The 18,581-nt window shown below is 38.5% G+C and overlaps 1 protein-coding gene across 1 annotated transcript; it reads left to right on the top strand.

Moving 5' to 3' along the window:
* Nucleotides 1–12,794: 12,794 nt before the first annotated feature.
* Nucleotides 12,795–13,739, top strand: LOC120227593 (olfactory receptor 52D1-like). The gene has a single exon (XM_039225674.1). The coding sequence runs from the start codon at nt 12,795–12,797 to the stop codon at nt 13,737–13,739; it is 945 nt and encodes a 314-aa protein (XP_039081605.1).
* Nucleotides 13,740–18,581: the final 4,842 nt, after the last annotated feature.

Genomic DNA, 18,581 nt, shown 5'->3' with positions numbered 1-18,581 from the left:
CAAAAACTTGAAACAGAATCTTAAAAGAAATATTTTTAAAAAGTCTAGGTTGGCTGAGACTTAAGAAGACTCAAAGGTGAGCCCTTTAGCAGAAGGTAATGCCAAAGGGCTATTAGGGACCAGATTATAAAGGCATTTGGTAGTTATTTTGGATATTATCAGCTGTAATCTAGAACATTTACTACGTTGCATAAGAAAGAATATAGACCTTAATTCAGGCATACTTCATTTTCAAACCTTGGTGATACAGTAGTTAAGTAAGTGAAATGTGGAGCCAGAAATACCTGGTTTCAGATCCTGCTGTTACTCCTTATTAGCTGTAAATTTTTACAGAAATTATTTAATCTGTCAGTCTCTCTGTTTCCTCATATCGTTAGTGGTCATATTCTATTTCCAGAAGTTTTGGAAGTTCAGTGGGAGAACGGTTTTAAGCACTAAGCCTAGGGTCTAGAAAATGATGATCTTTCAGTACATTAACATAATCCTTTACCTTAGTTCTGTGGCTTTATAATATTTTTTTCTGATAAATTCTGCAAATATATTCCATGTCAAGCACTCAGTAGGCTTTTGGGAAATAATGATGTTTTTATTTATTATCTTAAGGTATAGTAAATAATAATCGTTATACCTATAAATAATTTAGGTCTTGTAGTTGGGCAAAAGGCCATGTATCCCAGAGGACCACTGATTTCCCTGCCACCTACACTCCTTCCTCCGGTGGGATTTGAGTTTGATGTAATTGCAGCTCACGTTCACTGAGCACACTTTTTAGCACCTGCTTCCTGTAGAAACCGACTCTCTCTCTGGATGACTCCAAGCTTTTGATTTGGATGAGTTGAGATAGGGATACAGGATAGAGAAGGAGAGGAGAGGGCTACATTCAAACATCTGCATTTATAGAATTATGATATTGTCCAAAAGGTAATTTCTTCACCTCTTCAAGTACACTTAGAAAGCTCAGAATAAAGATCATAGACATGTAATATACTTAGAAGGTAGAATGGACCTTTTTTTTCTTCATAACTAATGAAAATATAGGTACCTGTTGATTATCTCTTCATAACTGATAAAAATATAAGTACCTGTTGGTTAGCTCTGATAGGGAGCACAAGGTCATAGATATCCCAAATTAGAATTAATATAGCTTTAAAGCTGCTTGACCAGGACAGGCTTTAAGGTCAGAGGCAGCTCTGAGCAAAGAACAGCCAGTTTCTTCCCTCTCAACATTAGACATTGATCAGTCATGGCAAATCTTATGGTAGGAAAAATATTTGGAGTAAGGTGAAAAAGTGTGTCTGTTTATTAAGGTGATCAACTGGACAAGAACAAGCCGTAGCCAACCTTTTCTTTCTATATCCTTTATTTTTGAAACACTCCAGACTGCTACATCCCCTTAGTTACATTAACTATCGTAATATTTGATGTAGTTCACCTTTGCCTTAGTTAATCTGCACAGATAAGAGAGAGTACAAAGTATAGAAAGACTTCCATTGTAAACAACTGCGGGACATAAAAATTTCTTCTAAATGGATTTTCTAAAAGAAGAGAGTTGACATCTCTGTGTACCACCTCCACAACCGTATGTTGATTTCCAGCCTGAAGTGTTGAAAGACTGATAATTCTAAGAAAAAAATGCAGGGTATGTTTACATAGGTATAAGAGAGTACTTTGCTTGCACTTTAAAATATAAGCTTATTAATATGTCCATGCATATTTAATGCACTTATTTGAACATTAACATGGTGTGCTTGAAGGAGGCTTTATGTTGCATTAAAAAAATTGAAGAGTCCCTGTGTGCTTGGATCTCTGGATATAGTGTGCCCTAATTTATGACAACACAAAAGAAAACTTCAGATGTACAACAATCTGCTTGTTTGTCTCTCTAGGCATATATGAGGACAGGTATCTAGGTCTTCTCAGAATGAATTTGTTAATTAAAAAATTATTTTACTGTTTATTTATTAAACAAATTTTTAAGTGTTTCTTTATTTTTGAGAGAGAGGCAGCAAGAGCCAGAGAGACAGAGGGAGACACAGAATCTGAAAACAAGCTCCAGGCTTTGAGCTGTTAGCATACAGCTCAATGCACGGCTTGAACTCACAAACTGAAATCATGACCTGAGACACTAGGCACCCCTGTTTATTTATTTTTTGGGAGAGGGAGATTGAGAGCATGAGCAGGGAGGGGGAGAGAGAGAGAGGGAGACAGGATCTGAAGCGGGCTCTGAGCTGATGCAGAGAGCCCAATGTGGGACTCGAACTCACGAACCGTGAGATCATGACCTGAGCTGAAGTTGCACGCTCAACGGACTGAGCCACCAGGTGCTCCTGAAGTTGTTAATTTAAAAAAATGTTGGGGGCCAACAGAGAAATGTGAATAGCTTTGTATTTCTCTGAAAGTAGAGATGTAAGTAATCAAGATCTTAAAGCCCTCAGATAAAGCAGAAGTTATATTGAAATCCTCTTTCAACTAGTTGCTTTATCTCTCTGTACCTGGAGTCCTATCTCAGAATCATGGAAGAACAAAGCAGTAATAAAGACCTACCAACGGCAGAAACACTTTTATTTCATTATTGGCAAAGGTGGCAGGGACAGTTCTCTTATCTTAAACCCTGATACCTAGGTATCTTGTGGACGCCTTGATAAATATCAGACATGGCATTGTATTTACGAAAGTCTTGGGAAGCACCAGAGATCTGTCAATGAGAATAGGGATGTGGAGTTACACAGACTGTGTACATACTTTTATTATTGTATTAATAAGCATTATTCAATGCCAGACTTGGGGCTGGGTCATGGTAATATCATTTCTATACTGAGGAGAATTTAATACTATGAAAGTGATAATAATATATTTATGAATCTAATATTCCACAATTTGATAAGATCTGTCAAAAATAAATGTAAAAGACATGTACATATTCAATAAGAGCAGAGAGAAATGATCTGCAAATTTCCATCTGAGGTAGTTCAGCAAAAAGTCAGAGAGGAGATTACTATTGAACTGGACAGTTTAAGAAGGGCAGTAGTTTGTAAAAGGAAATGAATAAAAGGGAGAGGGAGGAAACTTGCAATTAGAAAAGTATGTAAACCGAAGCACAATTTTACAAAGAAGCATGGCATATAGGGGAAAAATTAGAAGGTGAGTGTTACCCCATGGAGGGTATAGAAAGAGTACCTGGTGACAGATTGGAAAGAATGGTTTGTTCTGTTATATAAAATGCAGATCTGATTGTGGATGCTTAGAAACTTTACTGGAGCTCATTACCTATGAAATGATTACCAAATTCCATTAGAATGATTAGTTTCTTAAATTCTTGCTCTGTGTAAGATAGTGTTCTAATTTGTCAATGTATTACTTAACTTAATCCTCCCAGCAAGTTTATATTTAACTCACTATGCAAAAGAGAATACTGGGGGGAAAGATGTAATAAGTATGTATAAGACAACCTAAATCTTATAGAGACAAAAGCATTTAATAAAAGGACATATAAAGAGTCTGTGATGAGAATGAAAATAATCAGTTGGAAGAGGAAAAAATGATAACATCACTGGTGATAATTGACAAATTTCAAGGTTTATTGAACTTTATTTATTCTGAGCCAAATATTGTAGTTATTGAAAGTATTACATAAATGATCATTTTATAAGGCCCAGGTCTAACTGAGAAAAATTCCCAGTAACACTGAGAATATTTTTTTTATTAAAAATTTTTTTCTTTCATAGTTTATTGTCAAGTTGGATTCCATATAACACCCAGTGCTCATCCCAACATATGCTCCCCTCCATGCCCATCAGACCCCATACCCTGTTCCCCACCCCCATCAGCCCTCAGTTTGTTCTCAGCATGCAAGAGTCTCTCATGGTTTACCTCCCTCCCTCTCCCCAACTATTTTTCCCATTCTCCTCCCCCATGGTACCAATCCTCCTATAAGTGAAAGCATAGTGTATCTGTTTTTCTCTGCCTGGCTTATTTCACTTACCATAACACCCTCAAGTTCCATCCATGTTGCTACAAGTGGCCAGATTTCATTCTTTTTTATTGCCATGTAGTATTCCATTGTATAGAGAAACCACATCTTCATGATCCATTCGTCAGTTGATGGACACTTAGGCTCTTTCCATGATTTGGCTATTGTTGAAAGTGCTGTTATGAACATTGGGGTACATGTGCCCCTATGCATCAGCACTCCTGTATCCCTTGGGTAAATTCCTAGCAGTGCTATTGCTGGGTCATAGGGGAGTTCTACTGTTAATTTTTTGAGGAACCTCCACACTGTTTTCCAGAGGGGCTGCACCAGCTTACATTCCCACCAACAGTGTAGGAGGGGACCCGTTTCTTCACATCCTCACCAGCATCTAGAGTCTCCTGATTTGTTCATTTTAGCCACTCTGACCGGGGTGAGGTGTTATCTCAGTGTGGTTTGAATCTGCATTTCCCTGATGATGAGGGATGCTGTGAATCATTTCAGGTGTCTGTTGGCCATCTGGATGTCCTCTTTGGAGAAGTGTCTGTTCATGTCTTCTGCCCATTTCTTCACTGGATTATTTGTTTATCCAGTGTGGAGTTCGGTGAGTTCTTTATAGATTTTTGATACTAGCCCTTTATCTGCTATGTCATTTGCAACTATCTTTTCCCATTCCGTCGGTTGCCTATTAGTTTTATGGATTGTTTCCTTTGACATGGAGAAGGTTTTTATCTTGATGAGGTCCCAGTAGCTCATTTATGCTCTTAATTCCCTTGCCTTTGGGGATGTGTCAAGTAAGAAATTGCTGCGATTGAGGTCAAGGAGGTTGTTTCCTGCTTTCTCCTCTAGGGTTTTGATGGTTTTCTGTCTCACATTCAGATCCTTTTTCCGTTTTGAGTTTATTTTTGTGTATGATGTGAGAAAGTGGTCTGGTTTCATTCTTCTGCATGTTGCTGTCCAGTTCTTTCAACACCATCGGTTAAAAAGGCTGTCTTTGTTCCAATGGACACTCTTTCCCTCTTTGTCAAAGATTAGTTGGCCATACATTTGTGGGTCCAATTCTGAGTTCTCTATTCTATTCCATTGGTCTATGTGTCTGTTTTTGTGCCAATACCATACTGTCTTGGTGATGACACCTTTGTAGTAGAGGCTAAAGTCTGGGATGGTGATGCCTCCCCTTTTGGTTTTCTTCTTCACTATTACTTTGGCTATTCGGGGTCTTTTGTGGTTCCCTACAAATTTTAGGATAGTTTGTTCTGGTTTTGAGAAGAATGCTGGTGCCATTTTGATTGGGATTGCATTGAATGTGTAGATGGCTTTGGGTAGTAATGACATTTTAACAATATTTATTCTTCAAATAAATGAGCATGCAATGTTTTTCCATTTCTTTATGTCTTCTTCAATTTCCTTCATAAGTTTTCTATAGTTTTCATCATATAGATCTCCTATATCTTTGGGTAGGTTTATTCCTAGGTATTTGATGGTTTTTTGTGCAATTGTGAATGGGATCAGTTTCTTGATTTCTCTTTCTGTTGCTTCATTTTTGGTGTATAAAAATGCAACCGATTTCTGTACGTTGGTTTTGTACCCTCCAACTTTCCTGAATTCATGGAAGAGTTCTAGTAGGCTTCTGGTGGAGTCTGTTGGGTTTTCTGTGTAGAGTATCACGTCATCTTCAAAACGTGAAAGTTTGACTTCTTCTTTGCCAATTCTGATGCCTTTGATTTCCTTTTGTTGTCTGATGGCTGATGCTAGGACATCCAGCACTATGTTAAACAACAGTGTGACAGTGGACATCCCTGTCGTGCTCCTGATCTCATGGGGAAAGCCCTCAGTTTTTCCCCATTGAGGATGATGTTAGCTGAGGGCTTCTCATAGATGGCTTTTATGATGTTTAAGTATGTTCCTTCTATCCCGACTTTCTCTAGAGTCTTTATTAAGAAGGGATGCTGTATTTTGTCGAATGCTTTTCTGCATCTATTGACAGGATCATATGACTTTTATCTTTTCTTTTGTTGATGTGATGTATCACATTGATTGATTTGTGAATATTGAACCAGCCCTGTAACCCAGGAATGAATCCCACTTGATCATGGTGGATACTTCTTTTTATGTGCTATTGAATTTGATTTGCAAGTATCTTGTTGAGGATTTTTGCATCTGTATTCAAGGATATTGGCCTGTAGTTCTCTTTTTTTTTATTGGGTCTCTGTCTGACTTGGGAATCAAAACGATGCTGGCTTTGTAAAGTGAGTCCGGACGTTTTCTTTCCATTTCTGTTTTTTGGAATAGCTTGAGAGGAATTGGTATTAACATGATTTAAATGTCTGGTAGAATTCCCCAGGGAAGCCATCTGGCCCAGGGCTCTTATTTGTTGGGAGATTTTTGACAACTGATTCCATTTCTTCAAGTTATGGGTCTGTTCAGGTTTTCTATCTCTTCCCACGTGAATTTTGGTAGTTTGTATGTGTTTAGGAATTTGTCCATTTCTTCTAAGATGTCCAGTTTGTTGGCATTTAATTTTTCATAGTATTCCTTGATGATTGCTTGTATTTCTGAAGGATTGGTTGTAATAAATCCTTTTTCATTCATTATTTTGTCTCTTTGGGTGCTCTCTCTTTTCTTTTTGAGAAGCCTGGCTGGAGGTTTGTCAATTTTGTTTATTTTTTCAAAAAACCAACTCTTGGTTTCATTGATCTGGTCAACTGATTTTTTGTTGTTGTTGTTGTTGTTTTTGTTTTTGTTTTTGTTTTGGATGCTATGTTATTTATATCTGCCCTGATTTTATTGTTTCTCTTCTTCTGCTGGGTTTAGGGTGCTCTTGTTGCTATCCTTCTAGTTCCTTTAGATGTGCTGTTAGACTTTGTACTTGCACTTTTTCTAGTTTCTTGAAATAGGCCTGGAGTACAATATACTTTCCTCTTAGGACTGCCTTTACCACATCCCAAAGAGTTTAGATAGTTGTATTTTCATTTTCATTTGTTTCCATATTTTTTAAAATTTCTTCTTTAATTGCCTGATTGGCCCATTCATTCTTTAGTAGGTTGTTCTTTAACCTTCATGTTTTTGGAGGTTTTACACACTCTTTTCTATAATTTATTTCAAGTATCATAGCATTGTGAGCTGGAAGTGTGCATGGTATAATCTCAGTTCTTTTATATTTATTGAGGGCTGCTTTATGACCCAGTATGTGATCTAGCTTGGAGAATGTGCCATGCCCACTTGAGAAGAAAATGAATTCAATAGCCTCAGGATGTAGAGTTCTAAATATGTCTGTCAAATCCATGTTGTGCAATGTGTCATTCAAGCCCATTTTTTCTCTAGTGATTTTTGTGTCTAGTTGATATATCCATTGCTGTAAGTGGAGTATTAAAGTCCCCTGTTATTAGCACATTCTTATCCATAAGATTGTTTCTGTTTGTGATTAATTGTTTTATGTATTTGAGTGCTTCCATATTTGGTGCATAGACATCTATTATTGTTAGCTCTTCCTGATGGATCGACTCTGTAATTATTACTTAATGCCCTTCTTCATCCCTTGTTACTGCCTTTACTTTAAAGTCCAGTTTGTATGACATAAGTATGGCTACTCCAGCTTTCTTTTGACTTCCAGTAGCATGACAGATATTTCTCCATCCTCTTACTTTCAATCTGAAAGTGTCCTTATGTCTAAAAAGAGTCTCTTATAGACAGCAAATAGATGGATTTTGGTTTTTTATCCATTCTGCTACCCTATGTCTTTTGATTGGAGCATTTAGTCCATTTACATTCAGTGTTATTATTGAAAAATATGGGTTTGGAGTCATTGTGTTTTTTGTAGGATTCATACTTGTGGTGGTGTCTCTGGTACCTCTTGTTTCTTGCAACATTTCCCGCATAGTGTCCTCCTTAGGATTTCTTGTAGGGCTGGTTTAGTGGTGATGAATTCTTTCAATTTTTGTTTATTTGTTAATATTTTTATCTCTCCTTCTATTCTGATTTACAGGTTTGTTGTATTTAGGATTCTTGGCTTCATATTTTTTCTGTTCATCACATTGAAGATTTCCTGCCATTCCTTCCTGGCCTGTCAAGTTTCAGTAGATAGGTCTGTAACTACTATGATAGGTTTCCCTTTGTATGTTAGGGTCCTTTTATCCATAGCTGCTTTCAGGGTTCTCTGTTTGTCCTTATATTTTGCCAGTTTCACTATGATATGTCGTGCAGAAAATTGATTCAAGTTACATCTGAGGGGAGTTCTCTGTGCCTCTTGGATTTCAATGTCTGTTTCCTTCCCCAGATTGGGGAAGGTCTCAGCTACAATTTGTTCAAATACACCTTCAGCGCCTTTCTGTCTGTCTTCCTCTTCTGGAATTCCTATGATATGGATACTGTTCCATTTGATTTTATCACTCTGCTCTCGAACTGTCCTTTCAGGTTCCTGGATCCATTTGTCTCTCTTTTTCTCAGCTTCCTCTTTTTCTATAATTGTGTCTCCTAATTCACTTATTATCCTCTCTGCCTCTTCAATCCATGCATTGGATGCTTCCCTTTTATCATGCATCCCATTTATAGCATTTTTTAATTCATCACAATTATTTTTAAGCTCCATAGTCTTTATAGCAATAGCTTCTCTTATGTCTTCCATGCCTTTTTCAAGCCCAGTGATTAATTTTATGACTATTGTTCTAAATTCTTGTTCAGTTATTTTGCTTATATCTGTTGTGAGCAGTTCTTCTGTTGTCATTTCTACCTGGAATTTCTTTAGCGGAGAGTTCTTCCGCTTCATCATTTTGGTGAGCTTTCTGTCTCTTGTAAGTTTTAAAAGCTTGTTATGTGCTCTGCACCTGCAAGTACTGCTATATTAAAGAAGGCTCATTGACTGTCCATGGCCTGTCCATTTAGGAAGTATTCATTGAATGTTGTCTCTTGGTCTATTTTGTTGAGACTTTGTTTATTTTATTTCCCTACTCATAGTGGTATTTGGGACTCTCCACCATGTATACTTTGGCTTGTGTCTTGAAGTAACCCTGGAAAAGAAAACAGACAGACAAACACACAGAGAACAAAGACACGCAAATGCAGACAAATCCAACAAACAAGTAAGCCAAAAGAGAAAAAGAAAAAGAAAAAAAGAAGAAAAAAAAAACAGAAAAAAAGAGGAAAAGAAAAAAAGAAGAAGAAACCCAAAAGACAGTCTAAAAGCATAAAATCAGAGTCCCAGCTACAAATAAAGATCAGGGTGTATGCAGTACTGATGGAAGAGCACATACAAAGAGAAATGACAGGGCGAGGAGAAAGTAAAATTGACAATGACCAGGCAGAGAGACTAAGACACTTAATTCAGAAAGAGAAAGAGGAGAATATGGTAGGAGGTGAGGAGAAAGAAACGAAGATAATGTTACTTATAGAAACAATATAGTCTGATTACCCCAGAGAGAAAGAGATAGAAAGGTAGCAGTGGAAGTGTAGAATATATATCTAGAGAATAGATTAAATGTGACTGTTTAAGCAAACCATTGACCAGAGTGCCAAGTCCAGCAGAGGGGAGTGATATGATTGAGACAAGGGAAAATATATCTGAATAGAAAAGATTGATTTAGACTTAATCATGGCAGTGCATCCATGTTGGGTTTGCCCTGGGCTCTGGTTAAAAAAAGGTGGAGGTCTTAGCCTCCACTGCGTCCTATAGGCCGCTCCCTGAGGTCCCATCTTGGTGGTTGTGCAGAGAAAAATGGCCGCCCCCCAGTTCCTTCTTGAACCTAGCATTGCAAATCACTCCTTTGGGTCTGATCCTCCTGTGCCACAGTAGCGAAGGTGGCCATGTAGCATGTCCCAAGCCCTGCCTCGTTTCCAGGTCCCAGTCTGTGCACTTTATTGATACCAATAGAAACACAATCCCGCAGGTCCAGCACTTTCCTGCTGGGTTTGAGCCAGGAGAGCAGCAGCACAGTTTCAGATTGGCCATTTCCCCTCCAGGGATAGAGCAGGGGGAGCAGTGGAGCAGTTTCTCCTGGTGCCACCTGGGACCAGGGCACCCAGCCTAAAGTCTGTTATGCCCGATTCACGAGTCCCCAGAGACCATCAAAGAGCCGACACCAATGCAAGTACAAAAGGGTCTTTATTACAAGCTAGAGCAGGGACTCCAGTGCACCCAGACGCAGCGGTGATGGTATGGAGCCCTGAACTCGTGATTGCAGGGCTTTTTATTGTTATTACAGTGGAATTTGGGGCGTTTCAGCTTGGCAGCCTCCTGATAGGTACAGGCTGTCTTGTCAGCGTCCAATTGGTTCGGCCCATCTGGCCTGACTGCAAACTGCCAATAGGAATGTCTTGGGACATAGGCGCCTCTTTTAAACTGATTGGCTGTTGCTGTTGCTAGGGAAGCAACTAAGGGCAGGCTGCCTAAGTACTTCCTGCGGTTTTTCCTGGAACTGGGTTCCGACCTAGTTCACCCTCAAGATGGAGGCTTTTTCTAAAATGGAGTCAATAAGATTTAGGTGTCACAACTCAACACCACAGCTAGAACTAGGATCACTCTCCATCCTGAGCTGAGGTTTCTTACTTCCCCAGGGACAGTTCTATGAGCAGTTTCAACCCTCTTCCTTTTCCCCTTGACTCTCTGCAGCTCCCTGCGAAGAGGGTTCCCTCTCCTCCCTCCATGTCTCTGGGTCCCAGCCCATTTTTATCTTCCCCAGTTTGCACTCATGTGCATACGAGGTTTTTTTCTCAGCAGACTCTGCCTCTTTTCCTCCCAAATTCCTGCAGTTCATTGTTCTATGGCTTCAGGCCTTCTCTGTTTGAGAGATGGGGGCAAGTGAAATGCACGGAGCTCCCTACTTCTCTGTCTCCCAACACTGTCTCCCAACAGTGAGAATACTTCTAATCAAATGTATAATCAGTCTGATGTGCTCTACATTCTTCCCCAAATACTGGATAATGTAAGTCCTATATTCCAGTTTAATAAGCCATTTGACCAGTGTTTACAATGTAGGGCAATGGGGTGGCTTAGTTGGGACTTTGGAGTTCGAGCCCTGCATCAGGCTCTGTGCTACCAGCTCAGGGTCTGGAGCCTGCTTTGGATTCTGTGTGTGTCTCTCTCTCTGCCCCTCCTCTGCTCGCATTCTGTCTCTCTCTTTCTCTCAAAAATAAACATTTAAAAAATTTTTAATTTAAATTATAATGTAGTAAACAGGGTTCAGTATTTGTAACCTCACTATTATTATATTTAATAGGTCTCTTTCTAACTAATGAACAGTATACATACTATGTTAGAGGGATCAATACAATTTTCTAGAATCATAAAGAGTCCTGTTATTGGGATCTCTTTGCATCAAAATTATATTTCAATCGTTTCTATGTAGATGTATGTATATAGACAAATGCTTAATAATAACAAGGGAAACACATGATAATGATTATTTTAAAATGTTACAGATTATCAAGTTCAAATGAAAAGGCTAATTTTTTAATTATCTGTTTAAAGTCATCTTGAGAGTCTTGCTTGGGGCACCTAGGTGCCTTAGTTGATTAAGTGAGTGACTCTTGACTTTGGCTCATGTCTTGATCTCACCATTTGTGAGTTCAAGCCCCACATTAGGCTATGCACTAACAGCATGGAGCCTGCTTTGTTTCTCTCTCTCCTTCTCTCTTCTCCTCCCCTGCTCACTCTTTCCCTCTCAAACTAAATAAACAAACTTAAAGTTTTTTAAAATAAAATCATCTTGAGAAATATGACTTAAAGATTGTGAAAAATACTAGTAGATTATAGTTAACTAAGACTGACAACTGTGACAAGAAATACTGAGTATAACATAATGAAAATATCATGAACTTGGCAGTCATGCAGAGTTTTGTGTTAGAGTTCTGGTCTCTCACCATTCTTTCTGGGCTGCCATTGCATTATCTGTGACACTTTGGGCTTCTAATTGGTAAAATTGCCAGAACACTGTTTCATTTACTTTGGTTTTCTAGCTAAAATGAACATATAGAAGGATTCCAGTATGCCTTTTTCATGTGAGGATCAACTAAGTATTACTTTTCTTCCTTACTTCACATAAAAAATGAGTTTCACTGAAATCACACTAATAGTGTAGGAATGAAAAGAGACATCAAGTACATTTATCTCTGTAGTAAATACAGTGTTCAAATACAAGTAATAAAAGTTCAGAACTGGACACAGAATGTACAGAACAGAGAGAACTTAGTGGAGGCATGAGTTTGAAATGACTTTGTGAAGACTCTGCAGAAGACAGGTGAGTCTGTAGTGCTCCATCAGAAAGGCCAATAATGCCTTGCAGCTCCTGGGGCTTGGTTCTGTGACAGCACTAGAAAAACATGTAATGAACTGTCTGAGACAGGAGTAACTATACTTGAGAAAGTCAGATATTGGCTAGAAAATTACATTTCAAGATGGCATTAAGAAGGACGTTGGGGCTAGATCAATTCTAAGATCCATTTTACCTATAACACCAGACATTTTAGCATAAGCTAATCTGGCTTTATGAGTGAATCAAATTGGAGTTCAGGGAGTGGCATTGAGTTTTATTGTACATGGATATTACAATTCTGGGCTTTTCTGTTTTGTTTTGAACAGATTCATGACATTTATGACTTGAGTGAGAATAAGTGCTTTGTGTTGGGTTGCAGTTTTTGCCTAGTGTTACTAAGTGTTGGGTTTTTTTTTTTTTTCACTCTAAATTACAACCTGAATGTTTTCTAATATGAGGTTTTAGGGATCTTCCAGATTTGTTTTTCATTTGTTGCCAGATTTCATTGTGATGATCTTGCCAGAAAACTTTTGCCCTAAAAAGGAGGATTGCTTCCACAAAAGACAGAGAACAGCAGCACTATGGGACCAGCCAATAAATCTCAAACATCTCCAGACACCTTCTTGCTGATGGGCATCCCAGGACTAGAGCACCTTCATATCTGGATTGGGATTCCCTTCTGCTCCATGTACGTGGTGGCTGTGGTGGGGAATGTGACCATCCTGACTGTGGTCAGGGCAGAGCGAAGTCTCCATGAGCCGATGTTCCTCTTTCTGTGCATGCTCTCCATCACTGACCTGGTCCTCTCCACATCTACACTGCCTCGCATGCTCTGTCTCTTCTGGCTTGGAGCCCATGACATTGCCTTTGATGCTTGCCTGACCCAAATGTTCTTCATCCATAGCTTTACTGCTATGGAATCAGGTTTTTTCCTGGCCATGGCCATTGACCGTTACGTGGCCATTTGTCATCCACTGCACCATACCACGATTCTTACCCATGCTCGCATTGCCAAAATGGGAGCTTCTGTCCTACTCCGGGGAGTGGCCTTCTTTTCCCCACATCCCATCCTGCTCAGGCAGCTGCCCTACTGCAGGACTCGAATCATTGCCCACACCTACTGTGAGTTCATGGCCGTGGTGAAGCTAGCATGTGTGGACACAGGAGCTACCAAACGTTACAGCCTTAGTGTGGCCTCTGTCATTGGTTCCTGTGATGGCTTTTTCATCGCTGTCTCTTATGTCCTAATCCTCCGTGCAGTCTTTCACCTTCCATCACGGGAAGCAAGTTTTAAAGCTCTAGGCACCTGTGGCTCCCATGTCTGTGTCATCCTCGTTTTCTACTCCACAGCTGTCTTTACCTTCCTCACTCACCGCTTTGGCCACAATGTGGCCCCCCAAATTCATATCTTTATTGCCAACATGTACCTTCTGGTACCACCTTTCCTTAACCCCATTGTTTATGGTATTAGAACTAAAAGAATTCGAGACCATGTCCTTAGTTCTCTAAAGGTAAAAGTCACTTGATTATCTTGAAATTGTTTGCATAGATGGTATCATAATAGGAAGGGAAGTATGGAAATAATTCATCCCATTTTTGTAAATGACATGGAATTTTCTCCCACTGAAATCAGACATTTTAATGGAGAAGAGTGACCACACATAATAGAAATTCCACAATTGTATGAAACTAGAGGGCAGGAGACATTTTATGCACATCTGGATTTTAGGGAGCTTCCTGAACACTTCTTGAATTGGAAAGTGATCCCCTTCTGCTCCTTGCTGCTACTGATCTGTGTTGTAACTGGGGGTGGAAATTTATTTTCAAATAAGAAGTGATTAAAAAAGTGAAGAAGCCCATTAGAGCCTCAATAAATTCCATGTAAAGTATTTGCAATTGAGAGGTTAATGGTCACTACCCATATTCTACAGAAGAGACAATATAATAGAATTGGTGTCCTTTTAATACAGGACATAATAATTGTGTCTTAGTCACAAGAATGGACACACACAAAACAATTTGTCAATCAGAAATGTGGAAAAGTTCAACACTGCATTAATCAGGCCCACAGGATTTTAAACATATTGCTCATAGAATATTATTCTTCCAGAAAGAAAAATCTGTGCCTGTTATTGTTTTGTTATCTAAACTAAGACTGGGTCTCTTAAAGATGTTCTCTTTACCTTCATCACAGATTATCTTGAAACCAGAAAAAACTTTATGGTTGAGGGAATATACTTGGAAATTTGTCCAGATCTTAGGCCCAAGCCCGCTGAGCTAAATAGATATTACATGTGCTTGCTAAAAGAGGAAATCTATCATTACAAATAACTCAATTTAATACATTTTTAGTGATTATGCTACCTGTGATAATTAAAAATAAAATTATTAAAAATGATATAAGTATTTTACTGGTAAAAGTCTGAATATTCTCTCTTTAAAAAATATGATTTCTTCACTTCTTGGCTTGTACAGAATGGAAATTTCTCCAAAGTCACTCAATAAACACATGCTGAATTTTATTGAATTGATGTTCTCTTTTTGTGGTTTACAACTTGTAAAGTTCTATTTGCACCTTCTTTCTTCTGTTTACGATAAGAGCTTCTTAGAAGTAAATACCTGGGCTGCTTCTCTCCATTCCTTTTCTTTAGACTCTGTTGAAATATTGTTTAAGCTTCTATCATTTTCCATTCAGGCTACTTCAACAGTTGCCACTGATATGTCCAAAACATTAGGTTTTAATTACTATGTCCAATACATCCTTTACATTGAGATCATATTTATCCTCATAAAAACTAAAAAACCAAACAGAATAGATACGTCAGAACCATGTAAGCACAGAATAGCAAAGCAAAGCTTAATGAAATTCTTTTCTGCTCCTTGTCTTCTCATTCTTATATATCATTTGAACTCAGCCTGTTCATAAAGACCCCCACCTTCATTCAAACAATAAGTCTCTCCATATCTTCATGTTTTGCTTAGAATGTTTCTCTCCTACCTATTCTCTTTGTCATCTGGAAAGAAATCATCCCTCAAGATCCAGTTCTTCTTTAAAAATTTTTTTATAGTTTTTTAAAAATTTATTTTTGAAACAGAGAGAGACAGAACATGAGCAGGGGAGGGGCAGAGAGAGAGGGAGACACCGAATCTGAAACAGGCTCCAGGCTCTGAGCTGCCTGCACAGAACCCGATGTGGGGCTCATACCCACAAACTGCGAGATCATGACCTGAGCCGAAGCTGGATGCTTAACTGACTGTACCACCCAGGTGCCCCATCCAGCTCTTGCTTAAACTCCCTTGCCTTATCAGAAAGATTAAGTTTCTTTCCTCAGGTCCAATTAATTAAAACTTCCCCCCACCTCTGTTGTAAAAAAATGTCATGAAACGTTTTAGTTGAATTCTTAATATGCCTTTTGCCAATTAGACTCGATATGGTTTGAGGTTAAGTGCGCTGGCTTTAGAAGCAGAGTGCCTGAGTTCATTATTCATCTCTGCCACTTTCTATCTGTGTGCATCAGCAACTTGCCAAAACCTTCTGGGCCTTGTTGTCAAAATCAATAAAATGAGGCGCACCTAGGTGGCTCAGTCAGTTGAGCATCGGACTTCAGCTCAAGTCATAATCTTGTGGTTCAGGAGTTCAAGTCCCACATCAGGCTCTGTGCTGACAGCTCAGAGCCTGGAGCCTGCTTCGGATTCTGTGTCTCCCTCTCTCTCTGCTCCTCCCCTGCTTGCACTCCATGTCTCTCTTTCTCTCTCTCAAATTAAATATTAAATTTTTTTTAAAAAAATCGGTAAAATGAAGATCATAAGATTTCTTGCCCATAGAATCTTAAATATTAAATGAATAAAAACATATAGGACACATATAATAATATTTATTATTAAATAAACATTAGTTAACATTATGGATTATCATAACAAGTATAATTTTGTTTATTTATTATATTCCAGGCTCTGTGAGACATAGTATGCATTTATATGTCTATATGTGTGTGGGTAAACATACACATCGATACACACACATGCAATTTAAATTATGTAATTATCACCATTATCAGTCTAGGTTTTACATATGAGTAATTTAGACTCAGAGATTGTTAGTCTAGGTTTTACATATGAATAATTTAGACTCAGAGAGCCTAAATAATTGGCTCATCCTCACATATTTATTAAGTGATGTACTCTGTATTTAAACAAAAATGAGAGTAATTGATCCCATTTTAATATTCCATTTACTTTTATTTTTTACTTTTTTTAAATTCCAACATAGTTAACATACAATGTTTTACCTGTTTCACACAATATAGTGATTCATTGATTCCTTATATTTCCCTTGATCATCATGACAAGGACCCTCTTTAATCTCCATCACCTATTTAATCCATCTCCCCTCTGGTAGCTATCAGCTTGTTCTCTATAGTTAAGCATCTTGTATTTGGTTTTCCTCTCTTCCCCCCCTCCCCTTGTTTGTTGTTTCCTAAATTCCACATATGAGTGAAATCATATGGTATTTTCCTTCTCTGAATGACTTATTTTGCTTGGCTCCATCCATGTCATTGCAAATGGAAAGATTCATTCTTTTTTTAGGACTGAGTAATATTCCAATGTGTATATATACACATCTTCTTTATCCATTCATCAGTTGATCGATATTTGGACTCCTTCCATAATTTGGCTATTGTAAATAATGTTGCTATAAACATAGGTGTGTGTGTATCCTTTTGAATTAGTGGTTTTGTATTTTTTGAAATGCCATGTACTTTTTATCCACTCCTCTCAGCATCCTGTAAACCTATGTGTTCAGGAATGCTTTTGAAGGAATGAATGAAGCAATGAGATGTTCGAATTCACATTTCATATATTTTAGAACTCATGTTCTAAATCATATTATAGTTGTAATTAAGGGACCTAAATGAAAGCCACAAGGATATCTTTCAATGATCTTTTTGTAAAATAATGGAGAAAAATGACAATGACAGTAAAGACACATATCTCTCAGTCTAAAGAGAAGAGTCTTCTAAGGAAATGTAAACTTTGAGACTATTGCCATTGTGTTGGATGCTTCCTGAAGATAGATTGCCAAATCTGGACCTTCTTACTGTATTTTTGTTTTTTGGAGTACCATGAACCATGGAATTTAATTATAATATTATAATATATTCCCTGACAAGTATCAGAGTTGATTACATGCTAGATTTGGAAATAAAAGCTGAAGAGTTAGTACTCACAGATTATATGACAGTGGGTGGCAAATAGGAAATTCACAACAATAATAAACACAAAACTAAATCTTCAAAGATTCTGAATTAAATTCTAGTTAAAGGAAAGAAGATACAAAGCTTATTCATATATTCATGCAGCAAAAATTTATGGAGTCGTTAAAGTGGGCCAGATTGTGCTAGATTCTGAGAAGAGGTGAGCAAAACACAAATCTAAGTCTCAGGGACTTTACATTTGGGTGAAATGTTAGGTGAAATAATCAAATGACGCTCAAATGCACAATTACACTGGATACTAAGGGCTGTCTAGTAGAAACAAAGATTTCTACAAGTACACATAACATGGGATTTTGCTCTAATCTAGAGGAGTCAGGGAAAGTTTCCTTAAAAATAATATTTGAATGCCAAGTAGGAGTTAAGCAGCTGAGAAAAGAGAGGTCATGAAGTGGGGACGGTGATTTACAGTGAGAGAGAATGGGATGTGTGAATATGTGTGGGTGGATCTTAAGAGAGGAAGTGGCGCCTTATGTTTGAAGAACTGGACAGAGCCCATTTTTGGGGCTGGAGGACAGAGTGAAGTGAAGAGTGGATGTGGGAGCTGAGGATTCTCGGTTTTATACAAAAAGTGAGAGAAAGACCATGAACATCTTATGCAGAGGAAGGACAGTATGTTTGTGTTTATAAAAGATCATAGTGGGGCGCCTGGTCAGTGCTTAGTCCGTTAAGTGTCCACCTTGGACTCAGGTAGTGATCTCATGGTTTGTGAGTTCACAGCCCCACATGGGGATTTCTGCTGTCAGCACAGAGCCCACTTAAGATCCTCTGCCCCCCTTTCTCCTGCCCTGCTTGTGCACACATGTGCTCTCTCTCTCTCTCCCTCCCTCTCCCCCAACAAAACTACGTAAACATTTAAAAAAAAAAGGGGGAGAGGGCAAGATGGCGGAGAAGTAAGGAGCTCCGTACTTGCACTCGCACCCATACATCACACAGAAAAGATCTGAAGCCATTGGAAACCTTACAAAACCTGAGAGATTGGGAGAAAAAAGACACAGAATCCACTGAGAGAGCCTTCTAACGTGAGTGCGAACCGGGGAAGATAAAATCGGGCCGGGATCGGAGACTCCAGGGTGGGAGGCGATCCCCCTCTAA

This window comes from Hyaena hyaena, unplaced genomic scaffold (genome assembly GCF_003009895.1).
Source record: "Hyaena hyaena isolate Hyena2069 unplaced genomic scaffold, ASM300989v1 scaffold_2556, whole genome shotgun sequence".
NCBI lineage: Eukaryota > Metazoa > Chordata > Mammalia > Carnivora > Hyaenidae > Hyaena > Hyaena hyaena.
Note: the sequence above shows the minus strand (reverse complement) of the source record. Positions and strands in the feature narration are given on the sequence as shown.